The 17,103-nt window shown below is 47.5% G+C and overlaps 2 protein-coding genes across 2 annotated transcripts; both read right to left on the bottom strand.

Annotated features, from left to right (window-relative positions):
* Positions 1–318: 318 nt before the first annotated feature.
* LOC136766984 (zona pellucida sperm-binding protein 3-like) lies at positions 319–1,416 on the bottom strand. Its single transcript, XM_066720958.1, has 3 exons — positions 977–1,416; positions 769–887; positions 319–694 (listed from the first exon to the last, which is right to left on the bottom strand). Exons 1-3 carry the CDS (start codon positions 1,355–1,357, stop codon positions 445–447), a joined length of 750 nt encoding a protein of 249 aa, XP_066577055.1. The 5' UTR covers positions 1,358–1,416; the 3' UTR covers positions 319–444.
* A 5,127-nt stretch (positions 1,417–6,543) lies between these two features.
* Positions 6,544–8,540, bottom strand: LOC136766950 (zona pellucida sperm-binding protein 4-like). The gene is made up of 9 exons (XM_066720929.1): positions 8,324–8,540; positions 8,058–8,245; positions 7,865–7,962; positions 7,656–7,786; positions 7,375–7,564; positions 7,141–7,288; positions 6,974–7,052; positions 6,756–6,875; positions 6,544–6,665 (listed from the first exon to the last, which is right to left on the bottom strand). Exons 1-9 carry the CDS (start codon positions 8,538–8,540, stop codon positions 6,544–6,546), a joined length of 1,293 nt encoding a protein of 430 aa, XP_066577026.1.
* Between the last annotated feature and the right edge of the window lie 8,563 nt (positions 8,541–17,103).

A 17,103-nucleotide genomic window follows, 5' to 3' on the forward strand; every position in this document is an offset into this window, starting at 1 on the left:
AGAGCTGCTTCAATGCCAAAGCAGCCACACGGTTGAGAAAGCAGAGCCCAAACAAGCCAAAGATACAAAAGCACAGAGGCACAGTGGCTGGGAGACGTACGGAGCTGTTGGCTTCATTGTGGAACCTGAAGGCATCAAGCACCAGCTGCAGCTTCGTGACATCCTGAGGTCTTGGCATGAAGTGAGAACTGGAGCCCGTCACCTTGGCATCAATCAGGCAACTGGGCACAGGAGGAAATCCATTATAATGGCCCCGCTCAGAGTCGAGAGCCAACACCTGCAAGCACACTGGCCATGCTTGACTATGGGATCTCACTCACCCATAGTTCCCAATGAAAGTATAACTGGGAGAAGAGGTCGGGTCAGAGGTCAAGGTGGCCACACAGCTGTCCACAAACAGCCGCAGGGGCACGTGGCTGGCCTGGTTGACAGAGGCTTGGATGTTCAGGACGTCCCCCAGGAAGTACACGTTGGAGGGTCTCGGGGAGCTCCAGTCATCTGCCGAGACAGGGAGCAGCATGAGGCCTCTGCAGAGCAGAGCAGCACTCCGGTAAACGGGAGGCTTAGAGCTGCATTAGGTTGGCCTCTACCAGTCATGAGCTGCAGGGAGAAGTCCAGGAGATCCTCCGCAGACTTGGTGGAGGTGTAGGGGACCCAGGTTGGCTGCAGGGCATCGCTGCTCACATTGTGGAGCCTAGGGAGCAGACAGCAATTACACACCGATCCTACAGCAGCTAGGCTGAAGCAGTACTGCGGCAGAGTCCTCACCGGAGGTAGACGCACTCGATGTGGACAACAGCAGGGTCGGTTCTCACGATGCCAGTGTTGGCAATCGGGGACGGGTTGTAGTTTAGGGAGAAGCTGTACACCAGCTCGTCCTCGGTCATCTACAAGTGAAAGGCGCAACGCTTAAGCTCGGGATGGTTTTACCCATTCACCGTGCGAGTCTGCAGCCTTATTCCCCTCCCCTACTTACCGACAGGGCGCTGCCACAACCCTGCAGCTCCGACTGGAAGACCAGGACCGTGTCGTTCTGCCCGCTGAGCGCACAGCCTCCCAACTGGATATCCGCAGCCTGGATCAGTCTGCCGGTACCGAACAGGTCTCTCTCCACCGACACCTGGATCGCGCTCTCCCCACACTGCGCCCACACGACGGGGGAGACTTGCTGCTTGAACAGAGAAGAGTCCACTCGCACAACGGCCTTGGCTCTGGCGACAGGCTTGGCTCTGGCAGCAGGCTTCCCTCTGACAGCAGGCTTGGCTCTCGCCCACTTAGAAACTCTCCCGGCGTCGCAGAGCCCAGCGACCACACACAGCACTAGCAGCCCACACCACGAAACCCTCGCACGCAGCATTGCGGCCACAATACAAGGCTAGCTCACAGATCCGCGATGCTTACCCAGCCCACACAGCCTCCTTTTATACACTGACATGATCCCGCTCAGCGCGTCTCTCTGAGGAGACAGCGCGACATTTTCACGTGGAATTCGCTTCACGCTGAGCGCCCGAGTTCCGGCTGAGAGAGCGGCTTGATCAAAGGAGGCGACAAGTGGCGCAGCGCCAGCAGCGGCGCGGATCCAGCGTGTCCAGTGTGTTGGGTCCTGCACAGCTGCAGCCAGCAGGGACCACGGAACCGATTTTGCGGCTGTGTGAGCGTGGTTTTGTGCTGTGCCGATTTCATTATTTAGGCTACACTCACTTCAATGCTGGTGGAAAAACTTGAATGTGACACTGGGAGCTCTCGGTTCTTATTCAGAAAGAAGAGGAACGTGGAGTTTAGATAACACGCGCATTTATGCATTGATGCATGTACTTATTGTTAACGGTAACATCAGTAATCTGACAACAACTGGATATTGGGCTAGATTCCTCTCATCCAGGGTGTTAGAAAAGATTGTTCTCTCATTGTTTTCTAAATGGAGTAGAATGCAAGTTAAAGTTAACGTGTATACACCCGAGTGTACAATTGAATAGAAAGATGCTGTGTGTGAGCCAGTCCTGTTTCAATCATTTTGCGGCTTTTTTGTACGTTTGTTTGTGTCAGATCAGTGTCAATAAGTGTCAGAAATAACGACTTGCTATAAAAACCCTGCATTTAATGTATTAGTTAAAGTAGCACTATGTTTAAAGTTATGGCAATAACGGTAAAATTCTCCTAGATGGATATTTAGGGGACGTCACACTACTGTGTTATTGTATATGTGTATATAGGCAAACCAATCAGCATTCGGCAGCGCAACACTCATTATAATATGCAGCCTATTGTTGTGTTCAGCAACTGCATACAGTATGTGTTAAATAGTGGATGCGTTCACGATACACGCAATCGTCACATATTGTGAAAATGAATTGCTTTGCCGGTCAGATCTGCGCCCACGACGGACGCGCCCGTGTATTATTATTCGCTTGTAACAGAGGTAGACTGTCAAATGTGTTAGGACTACTGCAGTTACTTCATTGCCGTCATATGTATGTAATTGGTATTGTAGGCGTTATGCTGCCATTTCTTGTGCACTAATCATGTAAAAAGTACACATGTTTTATTAATACAAAACGATCCGAGCTCACTTGATTATTGCAATATGAACACAAGTGATCTGAGACCTGAGAAAACACGACAGTGAACCACGACAACGACCCCGAGTTAGTTTCCAAACGAGCTGATTTCGTTTGAAACGAACCCAGTGTGAGGGGGCAACACGTTTGCCTGTATTGAGATATTGTATGTTGCATGATGTAATGGTATTTAACATATGCCATATGTGTGACAATAGTTCTTGTTCAAAGGTGGCATGACCTCCTGCTGTTGCGGTCACAAAAATGCGCCCCTATTCTGATTCACACAGACTTTGAAAGCAACAAAATGCCACCAAATCCGGCAATCTTTTCAGTGAGAATGGGGTTTTTGACACGTTGAATATTGCGGCAGGAAATACACACGTTTTGTTAAAGGGGGCATGCAACCCGTTTTGACCACATAATCATCAGAATGTGTAAATAGGTCATTTCAGTGTTTTAGTTTACTAGTTGGAAGCCAGCATTTGTCAACACAATATTTCAATACCATGAATTCATTGGCACTGCTGAGCTTCAATGGAAGTGAATACTGTACCTTCTCTCCGTGACATATAACTTGCGTGTTTATCCCACTGCGGTCTCTCTCTTCAGCCTACGGATTTACACCTCCATTACCGTGACTATGTGTAATACATTAGACTACAGGCACTAGATATTAAGCTCTAGGTATTACAAGGAGTTCAGTACATCAACAGCCCTTGGGTGGCGATGACCCTGACGGTGTCTGTGTTTGCTGATAGCCCTCAGCTGCTGATCATAAAATGCAAGAGATGACAGAATTATAATGAAAATGACTTATAACCTATAGGCTATACAAGAGCTCAAGTGTGGTATCTTGAGACCCAATCGCAGTAACTGCAATAATATTCAATAACTTCAGAAAGACCGAGCCAGTAGAAGAGAAAATACGGGTTAAATTCAATAATGGGCAGAACAAATTGGAACAATTAATATGGCAGTTAGATTAGGGTCCGATACCACCGTCTCAAGTATTGCAGATACAAGGCAGTTTAAGTGCAGGGTTATACAGCAGGTATCAATAAAATTAATCGCATATTGTAGCTCATGGACTCCACTGAAAAGTATAATACAACGCAGTGCCAAAATGAAACAACTGTCGTATTTTAAGGTGTTTTAAAGCAATATGAAGAATTGCACGGCGGTAAGGTTATTCGACTGCCCCCATGAATGAAAAGAGCCTCAAATCCTCAAATGACAGCTAACGTTTTCAAGACTACTTTAAATACCAATTGTGAACGGTTTCAGAGCCTGCTTCTACATGTGACTGCGAAGAATGAATTGTGAGAAACCATACCACATACACGCACACACCCCTTGAACTTTAACACGGAATTTGTTCAAGGGCAATGAGACCTTGTTGAAATTCACCAAAGCACAGTGTGCTGTAAGAGATGTGGTTTTGAGTTCATTGAAAGGAGACCAGTTGTGAATGGTTTCACAGTCCGTTTACCTCGGCCATGTGGCTGCCGGCTTGTAGAGTGCCACTCAGCGAGCTCGTAGTAGCGTCGTTTAGTGATTCTAGAGCAACGGGGTATCAGTGAGCAAGTGTATCTGTGAACACAAGCGACAGAAAGGACAGTCGCTGCCTCCCCCTTCTGGGGGTACTTGGGCACTACAGCAGATCATGGCATTACAGCGCCAAGGGCACCTCCTTGGCTACAGGAACATTATTGACATTTCTTCTTTGGATCTGGGCAACATGCTGATCAATACAGAGCAAGCAAGAGACCACGTTTACTCCACGTCAGGACTATACTCTCAGCAACCCCTCACAAATGAAAGGGAAGTTTGATGGGGAGGGGAGACATGGAGGGGTCACTTGTTGCCACCACCAGGGCCGTAGCAAGAGGATTCGGGGCCCCCACCGCCCTCCACCCATATCATATACTGTATACTGTAACCTAATATGGGTTTATTGCAAAATAACAAAACAGATAACATACATGAATGCAAATAAAGGTCTTTACTGAACATCGGCAAAAGCAAAATACACAAATATAACATTAAATATAAAAACAAATACATAGCAAACACTAAAACAAATTTCAATCAGCAATGCACATTTAAATAACAACGAAAATTATACGAATCATTAGTATATGTATATCGGTTTGATTGATCTTTAACCTTTGATGACCTTTCACGTCCCTTCACGTAGGATGAACCAAAATCCCATTGTCAGACCTTTCTGTTGGCAAAGTCACTTATGATGTCTTTGTAGTCCAGCTGTCTGTTTAGCTGGCTTTCAATTGAAAGTCAGGCAAGGTTATAAAACCTCTCTTGAGTTTGGTTAGACCTGAGATTTCTTGACAAGCTTCAACTTGCTGAAAGCCCTTTCTGCACCAGAAACAGAGACAGGCAGAGTGCAGAAGATGCCCACTGCAACACACACTTCTCCAAAAATGCTGTGGAGCTGCATCCTGTAGATTGAATTCAGCAGGTCGAGAGGAGACTGGCAGTCTGCAAATATGACATTATACACAGACTTAAGATGCCTCACTTCATTCTCAAAGCCTGCTGTAAGATCCTGTGTATATTTGCTCACTAATGAGTGGCAAGCTGGGTGAATCTGACCTTCTTCTAAGTCTTTTAAATTTAAGTAAACCTTAATTTTAAAAGTTAAATGTTTATATAAATACTACATCCAAAGAATGCCATTAAGCCATAACTTATGAAACACTGTTTAAAGTCCTCATACCATTATTCAATACAAACTAATTAAAAACTAACAAAAGCCAAGAAATTATTAAATAATAATTACAAAACCAATTTTAAAAATGGACCAGCAATAGGCCTATAATAGTTATTCCCATCAGTCTGTTATAAATCATAAATCAAAAAGTAAACATTCAGAAATTAACAAGAATGCAGTCAAATGTTAAAAAAAATACCACTAAAATTACTCAGTGTTCATTTTGAATGAAGATAATATGGTACTGCATAATATATTAATTAAAGCGAATACATCCATCCAAGAGCAGTGTGTTGTATTCGTGTTTTCGTGACTGTATTAAAATACATCAAAAGCCGGCAGGTCGGTAATGCTTGTGACATGCGTCGTGACTCGTGTCCATTTTCCCTGTGTTATACAAACCAACTCTATTCACAACAGCGTAAAAAAGACGGGGATTTCAACCACATTATCATTCTGTTGGTGGCGGTGTGCGCCGGTAAGGAAAATTATGTGACAATACTGACCGGTAGTTTTCCTATGCCCACGAAAGTAAATCTGGCAGAGAAATGACAATACACTAACCGGTCTTAAAGAACGTCTTGATAGACTGGGATACAGCAATTCTCCTGGCCTCTCTCTCCCCTTCTTTTCATGGCGTTACTAGTACCCTGATTTAGGTTTTCCTTTCCCAGACATTTTCAGTCAGTCAGTGTCCTGCTCATCCACTAACTTCACCGCTAACCTCAGCAGCTCTGATTGGATCAGTTCACGAGCTGGGGTGGGACTTACAATTCATTGGGTCCCCCTGCTGTTTGTCACTGCATAATTAATAACAACGTCGGATCGGCCAAACCATTTTTCGGGAGGGCAGAGGAGCAGATACTTGGAAAGCTTGTCACCAAATTGCATGTTTGTGTGGTTTTCATTCAATTCTCAGGCATACAACTAATATAAAATAGAATTATTCACAGAACAGGTGTATATAGATACATATATATATATATATATAGAGGCTAACTGCTGGATGTTGTGGGGCCCCCTATAATTGTCATCACCTTTCACCACACTAGCAAAGGCCCTGGCCACCACTGTGAAACGTACAGTAGGGCCAGGAGTACTACACACCTGTTGGAGTGCCTTACTAGAGGGAAGAGCACCCACTGAACCAAGGGCCTGTGGAGCACACGGCTGAAGGATCTTTGCAAGGCAATAAGAAACTGATCGAGTCACATATTTCACAGTCCAGTTTTATTCAAAAGCCTGATCCAGCTACAGTTGGGTTTCCCGCCTGTGGGGCTTGGATCTCCACACAGCCACCAGCAGTACAGCACAGAGCACAAGCACCGTGAAGGCAGCCACAGTCAGCACAGCATAGCCGAAGGCCTGGGACACTGTGGAGACAGGAGAGGGACAGGCAGCTCACAAGGGCGCAGACACCAGAGGACGGAGCGCCAGCAGACAGTCAAAGCTCCCCTCCTCACCTTCACGGGGAGAAGCCCTCCTGTCCACAGCAGAGAGCTCAGAGGCAGTCAGGATCACTTCCCCACTGGACACCACTGCCGTCTCCCTGGAGGCCCTCTGCACCGGGGCAACAGCTCTCCCTGAAGGGACAAGAGCAGCATTACAGAAGCAGGCCCTCCACTGGCAGAGCCTTAGGGAAAGATGCCATTCCAGCTCACACTGGAACCGAGCCACTCACTCATTCTCTGGCTGCATGGAGCGACACAGCTGTCAGTAGCACTGGGTTGGCACACTGCTGCACTACAGTGGATGAACACCTGGGGAAGCAGGAGATGCAGTACAATACAATGCCACCATTGGGAATACAGTCAAGACCATGGCACTCCTTGGCCAATAGACCCTTACCTTCTCCTTCAGAGGGAGCTGGGAGCCAGCATCCACAAAAGTGAACATCTGCACGATGAAGCGCTTGTAGTGCGTTGGGTATGGCAGCCCTGAGGAGCCAGCCACGGGAACCAAGGTGGTCTGGTACTGGTCGTCTCTGTACGGACACCTGGAAAGAGCACCACAATTGGGTTCAGAGGTCTACCTAAACCAGCAACACGAGCCGGCCGGAAAGAGATACAGGGCTCCAGTTACCCAGCAACCAGCAGGCTCCACTGGGGCTGGCCGAGTGGGCTGGGGGTGGAAGTTGCCCAGCAGTCTTCCAGCGTCAGGACAATGTTGGGGTCGGTCCTATTCAGGATGCGAACCTCAACATACACAGGATCCCGCAGGACCTTGGTCACGGGGTAGTCCCCATCACCGTAGTAGGAGGCATACACAGCTTCTACAGGAGGAACGACAGGGAGCTTTAAGAAGCCAGCATGCATTGGAAACCAGTTCATAGCATGGCCACGTACAAGGGCTCGTCACAGTACCCGTTGCAATCCTGAGCTCCACACTGAGAGGTCCCGGGGCCACGACTGAAGGAGGAGGCGGGGCTGCAGTGTACACTACAGCCTCCACGGGAACAAGCTCACTGCCCGAATACTTGCACAGGAAGGTCAGCCTGGAAGGAGAAGCAGGCAGCCATTGGACCTAGTCGGGTACTGGCACAAGGAGACGGGCACTGGGGAGCCCCACTTACTCATAGTAGCTGTCCCTGGTGATGGAGCCATCAGGCCCGTTCTGCACATCGCGTTTAGAGGACATCGTGTTCTCGTACACCACATCGCCACCCTCACTCTGGAAGAGGGAGGCAGACCCTCACGTTATGCAGCCGAGACAATGACCACAAGGCGCTGCAATGCTCAGGGCAAAGCTGGGAAACGCTTCCTCACCTTCAGCGTGCTTCCACAGGCACTGACTGGGAACTGGAACAAGGCAAAGCCAGCAGTGGTGCCAACAGGGCTGCAGGGGGCGCTCTGACCCCCTAGCAGGCTGACCGTGTCAAGGCTCAGCGGAGGCGTGGTCACATTCCTGGGTACTACAACCACAAACTGACCATCCGTGGTGCATTGCACAGTCACTGGAGGGAGAGGGGAGAAGATTAGCAAAGCAACGCGCTCAGGAGCCCTTTGTACGATATGTTGCCCTGAACACTCACCCTCATTGCTGTAATAACAGGGCTGTCTTCCCCTCTGATCAAAGCAGCAGTTACTCGCTTCACAGTCGGCTCTACTGATAGCAGGGGCACCACACGCCATTTTCTCGTTGTCACTAACCAAGCAGTTCTGACCCTGGGCTACAGAAACATCCGCCGCAGCCGCCATCAGCAAACAGACAAGACTCCAGACCCGCACGCTCATCCCAGACCTCTCCATTGTGCAACTCGGCAACGAACTACCGAGAAGCGGCGCTCCGCTCCTTAAATAATCCGGCGCCCTGATTGGCTGAGGGCTGGCCCTGGCGCAGCAGGGTGCACGAGGGTTTCAGCCACCCCAGCGGGCCAATCGGGCTCTTTGGTGGAGCTCTCGCTTTGCTGCCACACAATCACGGTCAGATGCCACATCACTGTCTGTCGGCAACCCCGCCGCGCCCCGCTGCGCTCACTTCACTGCCCTGGCTCTCAACGCACAGCTCCCCTACCTACTGAGCACTCATCTCCAAGACTTCCACAGCTTTTTAGAGACAGTTCCGACTCATGTGAAGCTGAATGAGCACAACTATACCTTTATCATTTGTTTTTTGGTCCTAAATAGTAATAGAAACATTGAATACGACCATTCGAAGATTCGGTCTGCATGCGACACTCGTACCAGTAGCAGTGAAGATTAAGTGCATGACATTGTAACGGGTTTTCTTCAGAGACAGTGTTGGCTTTTCCAAAGAACGGAAGTGCAAAACCACATGGATTATCTGTTGATTCACACATTCCTATTGTAATTGAGCTTCGAGTTATACTTTAAACGGACAGTGTGCAAAATCACGTCCTCCTTGTAACGAGACACGATTTGATGCCCTGATTGCAACGAACCAATTACTTCCAGCATCACCGAGTGCACACTGAAAATGTATGGCAAGCCGCTGTGACATTTAGTCCATAATTTCTGATATCAAAAATACAATTGTTGGTATCAAGAATGATCTGCTACTTGTGATATCAACATTTGTATTTTTCACATCAGCAACTGTATTGTTGATTTCATTAACTGTATTTTTGATATCAAAAACGCATACTATTTAGCATCCGTAACATGCGTACTAACTGACGTGAAACTTAACCCTTTACACTCCGCCCCAATATTTTCATATCGTCCGCGAGCCAAGTAGTAAATTGTAGGTTTATCAAAACTACAAAATGTACTAGAGACTATAGAGAAACTAGAAACCGGGAGCTTTCAAACGATGTCTTTCTCGCCTATGTAGGGTCTTCATAGCATGGGCTACAGGCTTGCGAAATCAGCCATTTGTCCTAGTGTACAGAGTGTTTGTTTTTAGTCTGTCAGCCGATTAGACCTTAAAATACGAAAGGCCACAACTTTCACTTGATCGAAGATAAATGCATAAGGCACAACGTAGCAAGGAGAAACACAAACCGGAAAAATGCCAGTCGAGAATGGCTGCCGCTGAGATTGTTCAACAGTGAACAGGGCAATGTCAGACATTAACAACGAGAGGAATGGCCGTTCTGAGTGCTCGCAATTATGAACGTCTACTCAGTGAATGCTCGCTCACCTGTTGCTGTCGTGACTGGGATGGTATACGAGTACATTACAAACTACATGACCCTCAGAGAAAGCCTGTACGGGGTTTTCTTCCTCGAGAAATGCGGCTATTGCGCGCAGTGCTCTTACCGCTCCTCGGTTCACTCGTGCAGCTCGGAGGAGCGCCTGGCGTATGCGGCTCGCACCCCGAAATATTCACTAGTTTGTGTCAAAATACATTGATTCGACTATTTTAAACGACACTGGCTCCGAAGTCTGTACCAAAATGACAATGTCAGTTTCATCTTCATTACGTCCTTTTGTTTCCAGGAGTTTCAAAGGATTTGCGGTGTTTCGGCAGAGAAATAAGGCACGAACAGTTCTGGGATCAGAACATTATGACCCCACATACACCTAAATCAAAGGTACACAATCCTAGCTCGGATTGCCGCTCTGTGACAAATGTATACACTTCAAATCAAGCAGCAGATTAGACGGAACAGACCCAACACTCTATAATGGCATCAAACCATCCTCTAGGTATACACAGACAGACCCAGGCATTGTTCATTGCACAATGATGCACAGGTTTCTCCCATACAAGGACGTTAGCTTAACAGAAAGTTAGTCCCTCATAGGCTGAGTCACATTTGCTCGGATTGAATACCTAAGCGTGCAACCATGCTTTTTGACCAAGAATTCGTCATACACACATCTGATCTAACCGTGTAGCTTAGGGTCACATGTGATGGTTTGTAACCCTGGCATCTGGGGTCATAACGATCCCCGTCCTCCTCCTGCATGTTCTAAAATACAGTTTCCTGCCACCACATGTGACTAGGGTGCAATGTTCCCAAACACTGAACCTTCTCCCGAAGCAGTCGTGTCTCACCCTCCAGAGCCCAATTCTCTGCACAAGAGCTGCAGAGATGCTGGAAAGCAGCAACACTCAAACGGAGCGCTAAAGGACAGCTTTACATGATCTGTAGCATCCATTGATTGAGATCATGCAGAACTTGGAGAGCAAAGAGGAAAGACACGGGTCATGGTCTGTTCTCAGCTTTATTGATCAGTCACACCACAGTCAAGCCGTGGGTGGGCTTGCTCTCCTGTACAGCACAGTCCCCAGCACAGCAATGCACAACACAGCCACAGCAGCCACCACACCAGCCAGGAGCACAACCTCAGCAGAGATGCCTGCAAAGAAAGCACAGGTCAGTCACTTTAGGTCAAACCCAGACTACAGCAAGGGACCACAACCTCTGGCTCCAATTCAAGAGGCACATTCCCCACGCAAAGGCCCCAGTACCTGCTGCTTTGCCGTCCTCTGCAGTCAGGGGAGACCTCTGGGCATTCGTCTCCACTGGAGGGACGGCATCCTGCGGCTTCTCCAGCACACGCACAGACACCATGGCATCACCTTCCCATTCTGGAAGGTGGAGAGGCTTAGATCCAGCCAGACTCTATAGCCCAGTACCACACTCACAACCAGGCAAAGCATCCTTACCCTCCTTGAAAGCCAAGTCCCTGCCAAACCTCCCAATAAGCCTAGATCCAGACAGAGGGTTACAGCTGGAGTCACAGCAGCTACAGACCTGATCACTCCCATCCACCGAGCTCCAGCTACAACAGGGATACAGCGGTCAGTACAGATACCGGGAAGGGAACACCAAGGGCCTAGAGCACCCTCCCACCCCCACCCCACTACCTGTTGCCCACAGGCTGGCAGGCCTTGTCCAGGTTGTCCACAGCCTGGGAAGCAGCAGTCACCTTCAGGTGGCAGGTCAAGTAGATCTGAGCAGAACAGACATTGGCATGGTTAGTGCACCTTGGGAGAGCTGCTTCAATGCCAAAGCAGCCACACGGTTGAGAAAGCAGAGCCCAAACAAGCCAAAGATACAAAAGCACAGAGGCACAGTGGCTGGGAGACGTACGGAGCTGTTGGCTTCATTGTGGAACCTGAAGGCATCAAGCACCAGCTGCAGCTTCGTGACATCCTGAGGTCTTGGCATGAAGTGAGAACTGGAGCCCGTCACCTTGGCATCAATCAGGCAACTGGGCACAGGAGGAAATCCATTATAATGGCCCCGCTCAGAGTCGAGAGCCAACACCTGCAAGCACACTGGCCATGCTTGACTATGGGATCTCACTCACCCATAGTTCCCAATGAAAGTATAACTGGGAGAAGAGGTCGGGTCAGAGGTCAAGGTGGCCACACAGCTGTCCACAAACAGCCGCAGGGGCACGTGGCTGGCCTGGTTGACAGAGGCTTGGATGTTCAGGACGTCCCCCAGGAAGTACACGTTGGAGGGTCTCGGGGAGCTCCAGTCATCTGCCGAGACAGGGAGCAGCATGAGGCCTCTGCAGAGCAGAGCAGCACTCCGGTAAACGGGAGGCTTAGAGCTGCATTAGGTTGGCCTCTACCAGTCATGAGCTGCAGGGAGAAGTCCAGGAGATCCTCCGCAGACTTGGTGGAGGTGTAGGGGACCCAGGTTGGCTGCAGGGCATCGCTGCTCACATTGTGGAGCCTAGGGAGCAGACAGCAATTACACACCGATCCTACAGCAGCTAGGCTGAAGCAGTACTGCGGCAGAGTCCTCACCGGAGGTAGACGCACTCGATGTGGACAACAGCAGGGTCGGTTCTCACGATGCCAGTGTTGGCAATCGGGGACGGGTTGTAGTTTAGGGAGAAGCTGTACACCAGCTCGTCCTCGGTCATCTACAAGTGAAAGGCGCAACGCTTAAGCTCGGGATGGTTTTACCCATTCACCGTGCGAGTCTGCAGCCTTATTCCCCTCCCCTACTTACCGACAGGGCGCTGCCACAACCCTGCAGCTCCGACTGGAAGACCAGGACCGTGTCGTTCTGCCCGCTGAGCGCACAGCCTCCCAACTGGATATCCGCAGCCTGGATCAGTCTGCCGGTACCGAACAGGTCTCTCTCCACCGACACCTGGATCGCGCTCTCCCCACACTGCGCCCACACGACGGGGGAGACTTGCTGCTTGAACAGAGAAGAGTTCACTCGCACAACGGCCTTGGCTCTGGCGACAGGCTTGGCTCTGGCAGCAGGCTTCCCTCTGACAGCAGGCTTGGCTCTCGCCCACTTAGAAACTCTCCCGGCGTCGCAGAGCCCAGCGACCACACACAGCACTAGCAGCCCACACCACGAAACCCTCGCACGCAGCATTGCGGCCACAATACAAGGCTAGCTCACAGATCCGCGATGCTTACCCAGCCCACACCGCCTCCTTTTATACACTGACATGATCCCGCTCAGCGCGTCTCTCTGAGGAGACAGCGCGACATTTTCACGTGGAATTCGCTTCACGCTGAGCGCCCGAGTTCCGGCTGAGAGAGCGGCTTGATCAAAGGAGGCGACAAGTGGCGCAGCGCCAGCAGCGGCGCGGATCCAGCGTGTCCAGTGTGTTGGGTCCTGCACAGCTGCAGCCAGCAGGGACCACGGAACCGATTTTGCGGCTGTGTGAGCGTGGTTTTGTGCTGTGCCGATTTCATTATTTAGGCTACACTCACTTCAATGCTGGTGGAAAAACTTGAATGTGACACTGGGAGCTCTCGGTTCTTATTCAGAAAGAAGAGGAACGTGGAGTTTAGATAACACGCGCATTTATGCATTGATGCATGTACTTATTGTTAACGGTAACATCAGTAATCTGACAACAACTGGATATTGGGCTAGATTCCTCTCATCCAGGGTGTTAGAAAAGATTGTTCTCTCATTGTTTTCTAAATGGAGTAGAATGCAAATTAAAGTTAACGTGTATACACCCGAGTGTACAATTGAATAGAAAGATGCTGTGTGTGAGCCAGTCCTGTTTCAATCATTTTGCGGCTTTTTTGTACGTTTGTTTGTGTCAGATCAGTGTCAATAAGTGTCAGAAATAACGACTTGCTATAAAAACCCTGCATTTAATGTATTAGTTAAAGTAGCACTATGTTTAAAGTTATGGCAATAACGGTAAAATTCTCCTAGATGGATATTTAGGGGACGTCACACTACTGTGTTATTGTATATGTGTATATAGGCAAACCAATCAGCATTCGGCAGCGCAACACTCATTATAATATGCAGCCTATTGTTGTGTTCAGCAACTGCATACAGTATGTGTTAAATAGTGGATGCGTTCACGATACACGCAATCGTCACATATTGTGAAAATGAATTGCTTTGCCGGTCAGATCTGCGCCCACGACGGACGCGCCCGTGTATTATTATTCGCCTGTAACAGAGGTAGACTGTCAAATGTGTTTGGACTACTGCAGTTACTTCATTGCCGTCATATGTATGTATTTGTTATTGTAGGCGTTATGCTGCCATTTCTTGTGCACTAATCATGTAAAAAGTACACATGTTTTATTAATACAAAACGATCCGAGCTCACTTGATTATTGCAATATGAACACAAGTGATCTGAGACCTGAGAAAACACGACAGTGAACCACGACAACGACCCCGAGTTAGTTTCCAAACGATCTGATTTCGTTTGAAACGAACCCAGTGTGAGGGGGCAACACGTTTGCCTGTATTGAGATATTGTATGTTGCATGATGTAATGGTATTTAACATATGCCATATGTGTGACAATAGTTCTTGTTCAAAGGTGGCTTGACCTCGTGCTGTTGCGGTCACAAAAATGCGCCCCTATTCTGATTCACACAGACTTTGAAAGCAACAAAATGCCACCAAATTGCCGGCAATCGTTTCAGTGGGAATGGGGTTTTTGACACGTTGAATATTGCGGCAGGAAATACACACGTTTAGTGAAAGGGGGCATGCAACCCGTTTTGACCACATAATCATCAGAATGTGTAAATATTGGTCATTTCAGTGTTTTAGTTTACTAGTTGGAAGCCAGCATTTGTCAACACAATATTTCAATACCATGAATTCATTGGCACTGCTGAGCTTCAATGGAAATGAATACTGTACCTTCTCTCCGTGACATATAACTTGCGTGTTTATCCCACTGCGGTCTCTCTCTTCAGCCTACGGATTTACACCTCCATTACCGTGACTATGTGTAATACATTAGACTACAGGCACTAGATATTAAGCTCTAGGTATTACAAGGAGTTCAGTACATCAACAGCCCTTGGGTGGCGATGACCCTGACGGTGTCTGTGTGTGCTGATAGCCCTCAGCTGCTGATCATAAAATGCAAGAGATGACAGAATTATAATGAAAATGACTTATAACCTATAGGCTATACAAGAGCTCAAGTGTGGTAACTTGAGACCCAATCGCAGTAACTGCAATAATATTCAATAACTTCAGAAAGACCGAGCCAGTAGAAGAGAAAATACGGGTTAAATTCAATAATGGGCAGAACAAATTGGAACAATTAATGGCAGTTAGATTAGGGTCCGATACCACCGTCTCAAGTATTGCAGATACAAGGCAGTTTAAGTGCAGGGTTATACAGCAGGTATCAATAAAATTAATCGCATATTGTAGCTCATGGACTCCACTGAAAAGTATAATACAACGCAGTGCCAAAATGAAACAACTGTCGTATTTTAAGGTGTTTTAAAGCAATATGAAGAATTGCACGGCGGTAAGGTTATTCGACTGCCCCCATGAATGAAAAGAGCCTCAAATCCTCAAATGACAGCTAACGTTTTCAAGACTACTTTAAATACCAACTGTGAACGGTTTCAGAGCCTGCTTCTACATGTGACTGCGAAGAATGAATTGTGAGAAACCATACCACATACACGCACACACCCCTTGAACTTTAACACGGAATTTGTTCAAGGGCAATGAGACCTTGTTGAAATTCACCAAAGCACAGTGTGCTGTAAGCGATGTGGTTTTGAGTTCATTGAAAGGAGACCAGTTGTGAATGGTTTCACAGTCCGTTTACCTCGGCCATGTGGCTGCCGGCTTGTAGAGTGCCACTCAGCGAGCTCGTAGTAGCGTCGTTTAGTGATTCTAGAGCAACGGGGTATCAGTGAGCAAGTGTATCTGTGAACACAAGCGACAGAAAGGACAGTCGCTGCCTCCCCCTTCTGGGGGTACTTGGGCACTACAGCAGATCATGGCATTACAGCGCCAAGGGCACCTCCTTGGCTACAGGAACATTATTGGCATTTCTTCTTTGGATCTGGGCAACATGCTGATCAATACAGAGCAAGCAAGAGACCACGTTTACTCCACGTCAGGACTATACTCTCAGCAACCCCTCACAAATGAAAGGGAAGTTTGATGGGGAGGGGAGACATGGAGGGGTCACTTGTTGCCACCACCAGGGCCGTAGCTAGAGGATTCGGGGCCCCCACCGCCCTCCACCCATATCATATACTGTATACTGTAACCTAATATGGGTTTATTGCAAAATAACAAAACAGATAACATACATGAATGCAAATAAAGGTCTTTACTGAACATCGGCAAAAGCAAAATACACAAATATAACATTAAATATAAAAACAAATACATAGCAAACACTAAAACAAATTTCAATCAGCAATGCACATTTAAATAACAACGAAAATTATACGAATCATTAGTATATGTATATCGGTTTGATTGATCTTTAACCTTTGATGACCTTTCACGTCCCTTCACGTAGGATGAACCAAAATCCCATCAAACCTTTCTGTTGGCAAAGTCACTTATGATGTCTTTGTAGTCCAGCTGTCTGTTTAGCTGGCTTTCAATTGAAAGTCAGGCAAGGTTATAAAACCTCTCTTGAGTTTGGTTAGACCTGAGATTTCTTGACAAGCTTCAACTTGCTGAAAGCCCTTTCTGCACCAGAAACAGAGACAGGCAGAGTGCAGAAGATGCCCACTGCAACACACACTTCTCCAAAAATGCTGTGGAGCTGCATCCTGTAGATTGAATTCAGCAGGTCGAGAGGAGACTGGCAGTCTGCAAATATGACATTATACACAGACTTAAGATGCCTCACTTCATTCTCAAAGCCTGCTGTAAGATCCTGTGTATATTTGCTCACTAATGAGTGGCAAGCTGGGTGAATCTGACCTTCTTCTAAGTCTTTTAAATTTAAGTAAACCTTAATTTTAAAAGTTAAATGTTTATATAAATACTACATCCAAAGAATGCCATTAAGCCATAACTTATGAAACACTGTTTAAAGTCCTCATACCATTATTCAATACAAACTAATTAAAAACTAACAAAAGCCAAGAAATTATTAAATAATAATTACAAAACCAATTTTAAAAATGGACCAGCAATAGGCCTATAATAGTTAT

The sequence above is a fragment of the Amia ocellicauda genome, chromosome 13, assembly GCF_036373705.1.
Source record: "Amia ocellicauda isolate fAmiCal2 chromosome 13, fAmiCal2.hap1, whole genome shotgun sequence".
NCBI lineage: Eukaryota > Metazoa > Chordata > Actinopteri > Amiiformes > Amiidae > Amia > Amia ocellicauda.

Excerpts from the sequence above, each read along its gene's own strand:
- LOC136766984 (XM_066720958.1), bottom strand. The coding sequence starts at position 1,357 with ATGCTGCGTGCGAGGGTTTCGTGGTGTGGGCTGCTAGTGCTGTGTGTG. Across the intron at positions 888-976 it reads GTTGTGGCAGCGCCCTGTCG|ATGACCGAGGACGAGCTGGT; the intron begins GTAAGTAGGGGA and ends TTTCACTTGTAG. Across the intron at positions 695-768 it reads ATCGAGTGCGTCTACCTCCG|GCTCCACAATGTGAGCAGCG; the intron begins GTGAGGACTCTG and ends TCTGCTCCCTAG.
- LOC136766950 (XM_066720929.1), bottom strand. The coding sequence starts at position 8,540 with ATGGAGAGGTCTGGGATGAGCGTGCGGGTCTGGAGTCTTGTCTGTTTG. Across the intron at positions 7,963-8,057 it reads CCTGTGGAAGCACGCTGAAG|AGTGAGGGTGGCGATGTGGT; the intron begins GTGAGGAAGCGT and ends TCCCTCTTCCAG. Across the intron at positions 6,666-6,755 it reads GAGGGCTTCTCCCCGTGAAG|TGTCCCAGGCCTTCGGCTAT; the intron begins GTGAGGAGGGGA and ends CTGTCTCCACAG.